Below are 14,059 nucleotides of genomic sequence, written 5' to 3'. Positions count from 1 at the left end.
TGTGTGTGTGTGTGTGTGTGTGTGTGTGTGTGTGTGTGTGTGTGTGTGTGTGTGTGTGTGTGTGTGTGTGTGTGTGTGTGTGTGTGTGTGTGTGCTCACTCTGTGTGTGTGTGTGTGTGTGTGTGTGTGTGTGTGTAGGAGCAGTTCATCGAGCTGTGTAAGACGCTGTATAACATGTTCAGTGAGGAGCCTCTGGAGCAGGAGTTGTATCACGCCATCGCCACGGTTGCCAGCCTGCTGCTGCACATCGGCGAGGTGGGCAAGAAGTTCACCAACAACGGCAACGGCTCCAAGAAACCCGCCGCCGCTCCGGCCGCCGCCGCCGAGCCCGACGAAGAGGAGTGGTCCGGCGAAGGAGCGTCTGGAGAGTCTCAGGTGTGCCGGGCGCTGGCTGAGGCCCAGCTGGAGATGCCGGCCCAGCAGGCCTCAGACGACGAAGCCAAAGACGACACGTCGGTGTCGTCGTACTCCATGGTGAGCTCCGGGTCGCTGCAGTGCGAGGACATCGCCGACGACACGGTCCTGATCGGAGGGGAGCAGCGGAGGGGCAGCGTGCTGGACGTAGACTGGTCCATCACCTTCGAGCAGGTCCTGGCCTCGCTGCTGACCGAGCCGGCGCTGGTGGACTACTTTGAAAAGAAGAGAGACATTCACGGCAAAATGGCCGCCTGTAAGGCTCAGCGGGCGGTGGAGCGGCAGGTCAGCTCCTCCAGCGACCACGAACTGGCACAGAACTCCGTCTGAGGAAGGTTCCAGAATCCATGAGACCTTCAGCTCCTTCAGCTCCTCTTCATCCGTCTGCAGCATTTCACCTTCTGACCCGGGGAGTCCAGGGACGATCTGAGCAGACTGAACCAACACCAATCTACCATCAAGACGGTCTGATCGTCCGCTACATGTCAGACTGATGGTTTATGATCGATCACAGATCACAGCCTGATGTTTAACGGCCTCAGTGACTGAACTCTTCTTCCTCTTGGACTGCTGATGAACTGGAATCCGTCCCTGGACACACACACACACACACACACGTCCTTTGGTAGGTGAGTTGGGGGTTCATGTTTGGATGAGATGCATTAACCCTACTCATACTCAGATGTTGGCGCCTAAAGTCCAACTACACGTCCACATCTGTCCAATATGGGTCAAAGGTCGCTGGTCCCATGAACTCCTCCCCCGCCTCACCTACAAAACAAACATCTGCTGCAGTAGAAAGCATCGTCTCCTTCCAGCTGCATGTGAGATGAGGTCGTCTGTGTGCTGAGCCTGATTGATCAGCTGTCACCACCTCTGCATGGCGAGCACCAGAGAGACGGTGATTGGTCCATCCTTCGCCGTGATGTTTCCATCTTTATGATTTTACCTTGACGATCGAAACTAACCTGCTGCGTCCTCCTGCCTTCCAGAGCGTCGGGGCGGCGCTCTGCCTCTCTCCGTTAAAGAGCCAGGCCGCTGCTCTCTCACGCCCGTGACTGAATACTTTCCATTCCTTTCCTTTCTCCCATGCAGTCGCTGGTTTCAGTCCCATGATCAGATGACTCACACTTTTATCTCTCTCTCTTGGCCCATAAACGTTAGAGAATCAGCCTCAGACAGAGGCTTGGCCTGATTATCTTCTGAAAAGGTTCAGAATGTGTTTTTAAAGAACTTAGATGTCCTCACGTCTTTGTTGTCCAGTGAAAATCAAGAAACTCCTTGTGTGACTCTTTTTAAAGGTGTCATGGTGACGCTAGGTGGTTTCCACACACACACACACACACACACACACACACACCAGTGACTGCATGAAGGCCCGTTCCGTCTGGAGGTTCTGTCTCATTTGGACCTCCCTGCTCCTCTGCTCCTCACTGGGCTGATTGATCAGACACAGCAGGAGGTCTCGTGTGTGTGTGTGTGTGAGTGCAGAGTAACTACACACTGCGTTCCCTCCTTCATAAACATCTGTCAGCTCCTTCCTCAGCTTCTCGAGGATCAGCTGTTACTGAGGATCAGCTGTTACTGAGGATCAGCTGCTCATCAGGTCACACTAAGGAGAGAAAGCAGCGGTCTGTTCCTTTACCTGTCTGAAGCTCCTCCCCCTCCTCCTGCTCATACTAACACAGATATAGATACTTTATAACACACATGGTGATGACTCAGATTTGTGTTTACTTGTTTGTTTGTCACCATTTCAGTTTGATGAATGTGTTAAAGTGGAAAATACGCTTAGATTTTCCAGTTGTTTGTTTTTTTTAAAGCTCAGATGAACACAGTGTTTCTGCTCCAGGCCTTAATGATGAGAATAACAATAACTAAACGTCTTTACAGTGGATTCTTAAACATTAAAGTGGCGGTGAAGCAGCTGGCGGCTTCTAGCTAAAAACCTCCAATAGAAACTCAACCGAAAAGAATTGAACCAAGACATTTCTGTCATATTCATTTGTCTGAACCTGATTTCTGGTTGATTCAGGTAAATTACGGCCTTTTCCTCTGTATTGCACTCAGTTCAGGCTGCGGCCAGTAGAGGGCGCGGTGGCGCTGGATTATATTATTAAAGAGAATTATAGCCTGTTAAAGTGAATCTGGATACATTTAAATTCGTTTTAAAGTCTGTTCTAATTGTTTCATATACTTGACAGGATGATTAAAGTCTGGTTTAATGAGACTTCACTTTGTTTACGTCACTGTTTGGTGAAATGTGACACAAAAGGTTTCAGTGTTTTAAATGTATTCAAACTTCTGTTCCTCAGCACCAACACGCATTCAGTCACTGTATTGATCCTTCATGTATTATATTGTGTAATAAATACTCAATTTAAATCTCATTTTCTTCAGCTCAGTCTATTTGTTCTGTAGTAAAATCACAAATGATTTCTTCACATTTCTGACGTCTTTGTAAATAAAGTTGTATTGACTGAGGTGCAGTTCTCCTCCTGGCCTGCAGAGGGCGGTGCGAGCTCCAGTTCCTGTTCGCTGTGTCGCACTTATTTGTGTCCCCGGAGCAACACGTGCATTTGTGTGTGTGTGTGTAGATGGTGCCAGCATGTATTTGTGTCTGAAGCAGAGAGTCGGGGATGTTTTGTTACCCGGGGATGAATTCTCCTCCGCGGCGGAGGAAACCATCTCTCTGACGGAGGCGGCCAAGGCCGACAAAGTGGTGTGTGGTCCGGGTCTGCGGCGCAGCGGAGCCCGGCTGCTGGTGTGTAAGAGCGGAGTCCTGCGACACAAACAGCCCAACATGTTCTGGATCGACTCCCAGCAGAGGCGCGTAAGTGTGACTTCACATCAAAGAATCGATCAGGGTCATCTGATCACTTTACAGAGAGACCACAACCTGCAGAACTCCGCCTCCGTGTTTAAGGGTTTGATTCATCTTAGGGTTAGCGGAACTCAAACCCAGATAAAGTAAATAAACATCATTAGATCATCATTAGATCAATACTTTACACGCCGAATTCCTCTGCAGACTTGATCAACCTGATCAGTAGAGGTTTGTTTGTGTTCTTTCAAGTCAATATAATAAAAGAGTAAACAACTCATAAATGTGACTGGAGTCTGGCCTGTAAGTCCAAGTTAACAGTTTTAAATGTGTGAAGCGTTTCTGTATAATCTTTACATCGAGATCTAAGAACACCTTCGTGTTTGTTTACGTTTTACTCTTCAAGTATTTAATAGAGTCAGGATGAGACCAAATAAAGACAGGAGAGGAGACAGGAAAGGAGACAGGAGAGGAGACAGCTTCACTCATCAGTGTGTTGGTCCAGCAGCAGTGCATGCTGGGAGTTTGTCCTCAGCCGTCCTCTCTCTCTCTGTCCTCAGTACGTTCCCACCAAAGGAGAGAGCGTCATCGGCGTGGTGACGGTGAAGTCTGGAGACATCTTTAAGGTGGACTTTGGAGGCAGCGAGCAGGCGTCTCTGTCCTACTTGGCGTTTGAGGGCGCCACCAAGAGGAACCGACCCAACGTGCAGGTGAGGACGGAACACATAGGAAAGAACCTCCAACGTTCACAGCAGAGCCTCAGGGTCTACAGGGGGAATCATTACATCATGCGTCAGATAAAGACTTGTGTGTGTGTGTGTGTGTGTGTGTGTGTGTGTGTGTGTTGCAGGTGGGCGACCTGGTGTTCGGCCAGTTCACTGTAGCCAATAAGGACATGGAGCCTGAGCTGGTCTGCATCGACAGTTCGGGTCGAGCTAACGGTCTGGGCGTGTTCGGAGCAGGCGGGCTGCTCTTCAGGGTCTCTCTGGGATTGGTCAGAAGGTAAGAGCCGGACACAGCACCCTCGCTGGACGCACACGGGACTGCACACAACATGACCTCTGTAGTTAAGAGTAAACATGTGGAGCCTGCAGGGGGCGCCGCCTCACAGTGTTGGTGTTGTGATCTTGATGTTTTCCTGTGCTGTGCCCCCCTTCAGGCTCCTGGCCCCTCACAGCGACGTGGTCCAGGACCTGGAGCGGCTGTTCCCCTTCGAGCTGGTGGTGGGGATGAACGGGCGCCTGTGGGTGAAGGCCGCCAGCGTGCAGCAGACGCTCATCGTGGCGAACCTGCTGGAGACCTGCGAGAACATGACGGTCCAGCAGAGGCAGGTGCTGTTCAAGAGGGTGGCACAGGGGGCGCTCTAACCCCACACAGAGCCGCAGGTGCTGCTCTAGAGGGGGCCACAGGGGGCGCTCTAACCCCACACAAAGACATTTCTCATCTTGAATAGCTTTTATATTTGTTTATGAATGTGTTGTGATGTCAAAGCGACTAAAAGCTTCCACAGCTGAAACGTCTCAGTCTGATTCTGCTGATGCTGAGTCAGGCCTCCTTCTTCTTCTTCTCTCCACTGAGGCTCTGGACCTCTTTCACCCAGAGAGCATGAAGCCATCGGCCTGTTTCCTGTGTGGAACCACAAAGTCACAACAATTCAAGGGTTTATTATTAAAGACACTGAGCTGCATTCTGTGCCTGTTGGAGAAATCCTCTGTTCTCATTGGTCGAGCTGCATGAGGAAGTTTGTGTGTGTGTGTGTGTCAGGTCTCATGACGCCTTACTCATCTCTGTGTGTGTGTGTGTGTGTGTGTGTGTGTGTGTGTGTGTGTGTGTGTGTGTGTGTGTGTGTGTGTGTGTGTGTGTGTGTGTGTGTGTGTGTGTGTGTGTGTGTGTGTGTGTGTGTGTGTGTGTTCGTTCAGGGAAGAAGGTGGGAAGTAACGGACATGTTCCTGCGGCCGGGGCCTTGAACTTTGACCTCAGTGCAGCGATGTGGCCGCTCTGATTCGGGGTGAAAGCAGATTATTGATTTGCTGCAGTCTGGTATTGCGTCGTCGTGGTAACGTGAGATGTGATTACAGGCGGGGCAGATCTGGTTACACGTCACTGTGTTTACTCCCAAGCAGAGAAACAACAGGAAAGATACAAATACACACAGACAGACAGTCTGCATGGGTCGATTGATAAATTCTGAGCCTCTTTTAATATCACTGAATGCATTTTACATTTAAATTAGAAATTTCAAATATTCCATTGTGTCATCCTGAGTCATCGCTTTACCGAGCAGCAAGACCAGAGGGTTAAAAAGACGAATCATAACTTCAAAACAAGAACAAAGTGATGAAACGCAGCAAAAGACCAGAGTTACTGTAAAATAGCGTGTGTGTGTGTGTGTGTGTGTGTGTGTGTGTGTGTGTGTGTGTGTATGTGTTGTTTGTCGTTTCTCCTTTGTCCTTTTCCTGTCCTGAGGTGACCGACATGTCCAAGAGGGTGAAGCTGGTTTCTGCTCCTGAGCTCTGTAAACACGCTGCTGCTAAAGAATGCTCCACTTCCACAGGATACACAATACCTTTAAACTACACACACACACAGCAGAATAACTGTGTGTGTGTGTGTGAGATGGGGGGGCGGTGGTAAGGTGAGCCACCCCTGGGCTTTGGCTAATCAAACACAAAGGAGGTCATGTGATCACAGATTTTGAAGAGGCGTCTGTAAAGGAGGCAGCAGACAGAAGGAGAGCCGCCATCACACACACACACACACACACATTAAGAGTGGCATTACACCCACAGAGAGTTTCACAGGCTGAGAGGCAGAGCGGCAAACAGAGCTGCAGGTCTGCTCTCCTCAGGACCAGGCTGCTAGAAACCAGTAGAGGTCAAAGGTCAATGGACACAAACACCCAACACCTAAAGGAAACTTCCTGTAAGCACATCTGAGCTGAAGTTAGACTCTAATATGAGCCATGATGTTCATGTATGGTTCAGGGGCTTCACTGGGGGAGAGAGTCTGCTGCAGCAACTGAACATAACAGAGGAGCTGATAGAGGGGCTGATAGAGGAGCTGCTGGTTCACCTCTCACCCACACTGCAGGCTGAGGTCACCAGCGGTCGCTCCAGCTTCCTCTCTGTGCTGACAGAAACACGTCAGCAGTATAACTCCCAGGATGACTCAGAGCCTGCAGCTTCACTCTCTGCTTCACTCTCTGCTTCACTCTGCTTCACTCAGCTTCACTCTGCTTCACTCTGCTTCACTCTCTGCTTCACTCTGCTTCACTCTGCTTCACTCTGCTTCACTCTCTGCTTCACTCTGCTTCACTCTCTGCTTCACTCTCTGCTTCACTCTGCTTCACTCAGCTTCACTCTGCTTCACTCTCTGCTTCACTCTGCTTCACTCAGCTTCACTCTGCTTCACTCTGCTTCACTCTCTGCTTCACTCTCTGCTTCACTCTGCTTCACTCAGCTTCACTCTCTGCTTCACTCAGCTTCACTCTCAGCTTCACTCTCTGCTTCACTCTGCTTCACTCAGCTTCACTCTCTGCTTCACTCAGCTTCACTCTGCTTCACTCTGCTTCACTCTCTGCTTCACTCAGCTTCACTCTCTGCTTCACTCAGCTTCACTCTGCTTCACTCAGCTTCACTCTCTGCTTCACTCAGCTTCACTCTGCTTCACTCAGCTTCACTCTCTGCTTCACTCAGCTTCACTCTGCTTCACTCTGCTTCACTCTCTGCTTCACTCAGCTTCACTCAGCTTCACTCTCTGCTTCACTCAGCTTCACTCTGCTTCACTCTGCTTCACTCTCTGCTTCACTCAGCTTCACTCAGCTTCACTCTCTGCTTCACTCTGCTTCACTCTCTGCTTCACTCTGCTTCACTCAGCTTCACTCTGCTTCACTCTGCTTCACTCTCTGCTTCACTCTCTGCTTCACTCTGCTTCACTCAGCTTCACTCTGCTTCACTCAGCTTCACTCTCTGCTTCACTCAGCTTTACTCTGCTTCACTCAGCTTCACTCAGCTTCACTCAGCTTCACTCTGCTTCACTCTCTGCTGCTGTCTGAGGGGATTCGTGTGATGACATCATCACTCTGAGACTCACACATGAACATGAAAAGAGCTCTTAAATGTGAGGAACAGAGAAAAGAACAATCATCTGGAAATGGAGCTTCTGCACGTCGCTCTGTCTGACACCAGAGCGACAGCTTGTGAGTGCTGAGTTAATGCACTGTGATGATGATGATGATGATAACATCCTCTTCATGCTGCTGCAGACACAGATGCCTGTCTGTCTGCATCCCACAGTGTCAGACGGTTTACAGCTCTGCAGCCAGAAGAGCTGAAGAAGAGGAAACATCTCAGAACTTCACAACAAACAAGAACAAGATGTGACCATGGGAAACTGATTAAAGGAGTGAGATGTCAAGTACTCAAGTGTCTCTCTCTCTCTCTCTCTCTCTCTCTCTCTCTCTCTCTCCCTCTCTTCCCCCTCTCACTCCCCCCCTCTCTCTCCCTCTCTCTCTCTCTTCCCCCTCTCACTCCCCCCCCTCTCTCTCTCCCTCTCTCTCTCTCTTCCCCCCTCACTCCCCCCCTCTCTCTCTCTCTCTCTCTCTCTCCCTCTCTCTTCCCCCTCTCACTCCCCCTCTCTCTCTCTCCCTCTCTCTCTCCCTCTCTCCCTCTCTCTTCCCCCCTCTCTCTCTCCCTCTCTTCCCCTCTCACTCCCCCCTCTCTCTCTCTTCCCCCTCTCACTCCCCCTCTCTCTCTCTTCCTCTCTTCCCCCTCTCACTCCCCCCCTCTCACTCCCCCTCTCTCTCTCTCCCTCTCTTCCCCCTCTCACTTCCCCCCCCCTCTCTCTCCCTCTCTCCCTCTCTCTTCCCCCTCTCACTCCCCCCCTCTCTCTCTCCCTCTCTCTCTCTCTTCCCCCTCTCACCCCCCCCCCTCTCTCTCCCTCTCTCTCTCTCTTCCCCCCTCACTCCCCCCCCTCTCTCTCTCTCTCTCTCTCTCCCTCTCTCTTCCCCCTCTCACTCCCCCTCTCTCTCTCTCCCTCTCTCTCTCTCCCTCTCTCTTCCCCCCTCTCTCTCTCCCTCTCTTCCCCTCTCACTCCCCCCTCTCTCTCTCTTCCCCCTCTCACTCCCCCTCTCTCTCTCTTCCTCTCTTCCCCCTCTCACTCCCCCCCTCTCACTCCCCCTCTCTCTCTCTCCCTCTCTTCCCCCTCTCACTTCCCCCCCCCCTCTCTCTCCCTCTCTCCCTCTCTCTTCCCCCTCTCACTCCCCCTCTCTCTCTCCCCGCCGTCCAGCCTGTTGAAACGCTGGATGTGCTATCAGCTGAGCCTGACTTGACCTGTAGGGCTCAGTTCTCCTCCTCCTGTCGCTGCAGCTGCATTTCTGCTGATCCTTCCGGTGTTTTCAGAAATATCATGAAACGACATTGGACAGCAGAGAAACAACAGTAAAAGGGAAACCAGGCTGCTGATGCGACTGAAACGCTTCTTCTTCATGAGCAGAAGTGACATCATGGGTGTTTTTCCTCTGTGTGTTGTTATGGCTGAGCTCTGACCTACTTCAGTCAGCACAGGGGGCAAAGGAGCAAGAACACAGACCCGTCCACTGCACTGCACTGCTGGTGCCTTGCTCAAGGAAACACAGAGAGAAAAGAGAATATGAAGAGAATACAAAGGTTTCATCTACAGAAACACAAAGTATTGCAAGAATGAAGTTGTAATGTAATGAAATGTAACACACACTGATTGCACAGAGGAATGTGTGTGTGTAGCTGTGTGTGATCACATCAGGTGGAGGAGAACACACGTGACTCACAGGCAGAAAGCTTTTATTGTGAAAGAGACTTCTGCCCTGTGACCTGTAGTAACCTCCCGCCCCCACAGTGACCTCCAGTGACCCAAACACTGCAAAACAACAGACCCACGTCCGTGTTTAGTGTGTGAAGCTTCATCCTCAGGCTTTTATTGTCTTAACCGCTCTAACGGATTTCAGTTGGCTTTTATTTTGACACTCCCGAGCGGACGTAGTGCGGGTTGCAAGCGTGTGTCTTGACGCCGGTGTGTGTGTGTGAGTGTGTGTGTATGTGTGTGTGTGTGTGTCGGCTCCCTCACTGTCTCCTCAGCTGTTGGATGTGCAGCATCTCTGAAGACCTCAGCCTGGATCCTGACATGCCTCTCACTCTCTGACGACCTGACGGAGGTATGGCACTTTGTTTCTCTCTCTCTTTCTCTCTGCTGCCTTCAGGGACTTCACGGAGCTCTGACTTCTTTAAACATCACCTTTGTAGAAACATGCGGAGAGAACAGACGAAGCTCCGCGGCGTGAAGCGTCCGTGGAGCTAAAGTTAGCTTGAATCAATCACTGCGCGGCACTGGAGCTCAACTTAAACACCGGGGATAAAGTCTCAAAGCGAGGAATGCAATTAGATTTAAACCTTTTAGATCAAGTTTATACAAAGATAAACTTAAAAACGAAGGAAAACAGCATCATTAAGCTCTTTATTTGTACAAACATTGCAGTTGGGCTAGAAATGTTCACAAAAGGGAAATAATTAAAGCAGTTTGAACGGAAAAATTAGTATTAACTCTTTCTCTTCAACAAAGAACTTTTTTTATTTTATTCGTCTTAAGGAGTTTGAGGAAAAAAGATGAATGAAAAATGAAAATGATTCGCCTCATGTCGCAGTGCGTACTAACGCCGCTAGGGGCGCTGTTGTTCCTTGTGTGTTTACAGTGGTCAGTCTCTGTGAGTGTGTGTGTGTGTGTGTGTGTGTATGTTCTTAGAAAACTCGACAATGGTAAACAGTTTCACTAAATGCTTGTAATAAATCAGCTTAAAGTTAGAATCAAACCTTTAGAGCAGCATTAACATCAGGTATTGATCCAAATAAAGGCTGAGCTCATGGAAAACTACACTGATAGATTGATTGATCAAGTCAATCAATGACTAATCATTAATTCAAGATGTGTTGGAGCTTCACAAATGTCAAAGTTGAAAGCTTTTCTCATCTATCATATTAATAATACTGTTCTTCAACCAGACAAAGGAGGACCTGACAGATATCTGACGTCTTTTGACAATTTCTGTTCTAATTGATAGATTGAGTGAAGATAATTAGACCTTTAGCTCATTTCCTGATAGAATGTCGCTCATGAGAGAGGCTCATCAACGTGATTTAAGAGCATGGTGATGCGTTTAAGGACCCCGGTGCCTCAGCAGCTCTGTTTGACTCCATGAAGGAATCAGATTGAGTCATGTTAGGATGATCAGCTGAGGTTCATCAATGATCAGTGAGTTACCTGCTCTGATACACAGCTGATCTAATCAAAGAGAGAGAGTGTGAGTGTGTGTGTGTGAGACCCCCCTCCCCCTCCACTTGTTGTTATTGGTAACGTTTCCTGCATTGTGAAAGGATGAGGCTGCAGACAGTGAGAAGGAGCAGAAGACGTCAGTGATCAAAGAGAGAGGGGGGAGGGAGGTGTGAATGGACTTTGACCTCCTTCTCCTCCTCTTCCTCCTCTCAGCCCCCATCACAATGAACCAGGTCACATTGATCTGTCGATCGATGTCAGATTTGTCCTAAAGTTGTCACTCTGCGGTCTGTGGGGAGTAAAAAAGGAAAACTTTGGCAGAAACAGGAAAGGGAATAGTCTGAAAATGAAGTTTTCGCAGTGTTGTAATGATTAGTTGGTGATTTGGCCGACACATGCAGGTTTGGAGCACTGAGCAGGAAGGAGAGAAGAAGGAGACATTAGAATGTTTCATCAAGTTTCAGCCGTCTGCAGATTGAGTTTGACAGTCTGTAGTTTACAGCTCTCAGGTACATTCAGAGTGTGTGTCCTCTCCATGCCATGACGCTGTGTGTGTGCGTGTCCTGAGTGGATTAGAGTCTGCCTCAGGGGTTCATGACGTGTTGCACAATCACCGTGTGTGTGTGTGTGTGTGTGTGTGTGTGTGTGTGTGTGTGTGTGTGTGTGTGTGTGTGTGTGTGTGTGTGTGTGTGTGTGTGTGTGTGTGTGTGTGTGTGTGTGTGTGTGTGTGTGTGTGTGTGTGTGTGTGTGTGGTAAGTAAGTATTCATAAAAAGCTAAACGTATGTGAGCGACCTTCTTCAGACGTGAGTTTCTCAGTGTGGCTTTAATCTTTACACCATAAACAAAGCTTTTCCAGTTTAGGAGGAATAAAAACAAACTGAATGATCTGAAGCTCCAGTGTCAGCCTCGTCGCTCAGCATGAGTGTGACTCTGCCTCCGTCCGTAAGGAGGCAGGTCTAAGCAGGAGAGGGAGGAGTTGATATGTGGAGCTGACCTTTGACCCGGGGCACCTTTGAGCCGTGTGCTGACTGGCTGACTGAACCTCTCTTTATCCAGAGCGAGCGGAGGGCAGCGAGTCATTGGAACAGAGCGGCGGTGGCGAGGAGCCGACAGAGCGACAGACGGGGCAGAGATGTCCGTCTCAACCCAGCTGGGCCTGCTGCTGTGGAAGAACTTCACCTACAGACGACGACAGACGGTCAGTCCCAGCATGCACCTCACCTATACCCCGCTAACGTGTGTCTCTTTGTTGTATGTTTTGATTGAATAAAGCGTTTGACAGTAAGCATTTAGAGTTACAGAGAGAGGAAAGAGAGAAAGAAAGAAGTATTAATGAGACCCAGGGAAGGAGATCCACATGTGGACTTGATTGATAATGACACGCAACGAGTGCTGTACAGGGGCTGGATGATGACCCGACTGTGTTCTGTACTGAGTGATCACAGTGAAGCTGCAGATGTGTGTGTGCGTGTGTGTGTAACACGCTGACATGAGGGCATCGGCTTCATACAGAGGGGAAGAGAAGTAGAAGCATGAAGCTGTGTGATGAAGGAGGACAAAGGGACCACAAACAAGGACAGCAACCAACCACAGCCAGCTAAGGGACATAATGATGTAACCACAGAGGGTTAGATGACATCACTGTTAGTTCATCCTGGGCTGAGATGAGAGGAAGAGGAGGAGAAACACAGAGAGGAGATGAATCCCTCCAGACTGATGATGAGCTCAGGGTTTCTTATTGTCCTTAAGGAGGGAGGTCAAAGGTCAGAATAGGTGTCATAGGTGATCCTTCCTCTGGTGCTTCAGCATGAAGGACCAGCAGGAGAACAGTGAGCTCATCTTCATACATTCTGATGATGAGGACTTTCCTGTGTCCGCATGTGAGGGGCTGCAGTCTTTATTTTGACTGTGAAGCTGCAGCTGCATCGATCTCTGCAGCTCATCTATAATGCAGGAGTCCCTAAGAATAAAGAGATGAAGCTGCTTCCTGCTTTACAAGGCAGTTAAGATGCTTTTAGAGTGTGTGTGTGTGTGTGTGTGTGTGTGTGTGTGTGTGTGTGTGTGTGTGTGTGTGTGTGTGTGTGTGTGTGTGTGTGTGTGTGTGTGTGTGTGTGTGTGTGTGTGTGTGTGTGTGTGTGTGTGTGTGTGTGTGTGTGTGTGTGTGTGTGTGTGTGTGTGTGTGTGTGTTCGTTCTAATGACTCTGTAACTGTAAACCGCTGACTGACCCTGTCTCTGTTCTGCAGCTTCAGCTCCTGATAGAGATCGTCTGGCCGCTCCTCATCTTCTTCATCTTGATCGCCGTGCGGGTGAACTACCCGCCGTACGAGCAGCATGAGTGTAAGTGACGCCTCCATCTAACACGGGGAGAGTGGTGTGTGTGTGTGGGGTCGAGCTCCTTAACGAGGAGGAGGAGGAGGAGGAGGAGATGAAGCTCAAAGCTGGAGCTCCACATGTGAAGGACATCAACATGAAGAGAGAAGCAAAGGTCACCAAAGAGCCAACGTTAGGAGTGAGGCGCTCAAGCTGAGGTCAGATGCATTGTGGGAGCTGCCGGTGGTTCCAGCTGGCTCTGATAAACCCCTTATCTGCAGCTGATGGTCAACGTGTTTCCGCAGCAGCGTTCCAACCCTTGCACCTATGAGCAGATAGCAGCAGTGATGTCCCAGAGCAGCAGATAGAGGAGCAGATCTTAAGGACATCAGATAGCGAACGCCGCTCGTGGTTCGTGCGTCTTGATTATCTGATGTTATCGATCCATAACTGGCTCTGTGTTCCAGGTAGAGTTGGCTGAGCTGCAGTGAACTCCCACAGGGATCCAGATTAAGAGAGATGCTGAGTGGAGCCAACAGCTTCAGATCCTAACTATCATCAGAGTTTACAGCTCTTTATGGACCTAATGACCGCTGTAATGTGATTATCAGGGTTTCAACTGAAGGTCAGCCTTAATCTCAACACTGAAGGTTTATATAATCACACATTCCCATCCTTCAGCTGTAGCAGCACATGGATCATTGATCAGTGATCAGAAGCTGCCAGCTCAGCTTCTTCCTCTTCCAATCCTCTGTTAACTTCAACGCGCTCCTATTGAGCTCCCATCCTCATCATCTTCAAATCCCTCATAGAAGATGTTAAAGCGGTCATGATGAAGATCTAATCAGCTCAGTATGTTTCCACGCTTCTGTTTGAGTTGAGCAACAACGGCTGCTTTGTCAACCAAGTGAAGAAGAAGAGGAAGAGCTTCACTTTCTCTGACCCCAGTCATCACAGAGGGAAACAAAGATATAAAGTAATGAGATCATAGTGAGCTCATGTTGGATATAAAAGGTGATTCTTCAGTCAAAGTACTTATTTAGTTTGTATCCAGACGATTTGATTCCACATATCAGAGCCAACGTCCCTGGGTTTCACTTCCTGTCCACCGTCAGAAAGCAGAAGTGTTTTGTTCTTAAGGAGCTTTCAGTTCTGCTCTGCTCCTCAGAGGGAGGAATGTTCAGCTGTGACTCACTCACATGTGAGT

General features: G+C 49.3%; 3 protein-coding genes across 6 annotated transcripts in view; all 3 read left to right on the top strand.

Annotated features, from left to right (window-relative positions):
* The window catches only part of tbc1d9b (TBC1 domain family member 9b), an 11,579-nt gene extending 8,775 nt beyond the window's left edge, over window positions 1-2,804 (top strand). Inside the window, exon 23 of the mRNA XM_076138341.1 lies at window positions 139-2,804. Coding sequence (XP_075994456.1) covers window positions 139-744 — 606 coding nt within the window. The 3' untranslated portion in view covers window positions 745-2,804. The remainder of the gene's footprint in view (window positions 1-138) is intronic.
* Window positions 2,805-2,945: 141 nt separating this feature from the next.
* On the top strand, window positions 2,946-4,925 carry exosc3 (exosome component 3). 2 transcript variants are annotated; one of them, XM_076138328.1, is made up of 5 exons: window positions 2,946-3,247; window positions 3,799-3,948; window positions 4,089-4,240; window positions 4,398-4,569; window positions 4,624-4,925. In XM_076138328.1, the coding sequence occupies exons 1-5, from the start codon at window positions 3,023-3,025 to the stop codon at window positions 4,633-4,635; spliced, it is 711 nt and encodes a 236-aa protein (XP_075994443.1). In that variant the 5' UTR covers window positions 2,946-3,022; the 3' UTR covers window positions 4,636-4,925. The 2 variants fall into 2 exon arrangements, with proteins under 2 accessions (XP_075994443.1, XP_075994442.1); XM_076138327.1 differs by having other exon boundaries at window positions 4,398-4,925.
* A 4,316-nt stretch (window positions 4,926-9,241) lies between these two features.
* The window catches only part of abca1b (ATP-binding cassette, sub-family A (ABC1), member 1B), a 32,604-nt gene continuing 27,786 nt past the window's right edge, over window positions 9,242-14,059 (top strand). For all 3 annotated transcript variants that reach the window (XM_076138335.1, XM_076138334.1, XM_076138333.1), the window contains exons 1-3: window positions 9,242-9,428; window positions 11,598-11,739; window positions 12,786-12,879. In XM_076138335.1, the coding sequence (XP_075994450.1) occupies window positions 11,674-11,739; window positions 12,786-12,879 (160 nt within the window). In that variant the 5' untranslated portion in view covers window positions 9,242-9,428; window positions 11,598-11,673. The remainder of the gene's footprint in view (window positions 9,429-11,597; window positions 11,740-12,785; window positions 12,880-14,059) is intronic.

The sequence above is a fragment of the Genypterus blacodes genome, unplaced genomic scaffold (assembly GCF_046128005.1).
Source record: "Genypterus blacodes isolate CSIRO-AG114 ecotype Tasmania unplaced genomic scaffold, CSIRO-AGI_Gbla_v1 ptg000361l_1, whole genome shotgun sequence".
Lineage (NCBI taxonomy): Eukaryota > Metazoa > Chordata > Actinopteri > Ophidiiformes > Ophidiidae > Genypterus > Genypterus blacodes.
Note: the sequence above shows the minus strand (reverse complement) of the source record. Positions and strands in the feature narration are given on the sequence as shown.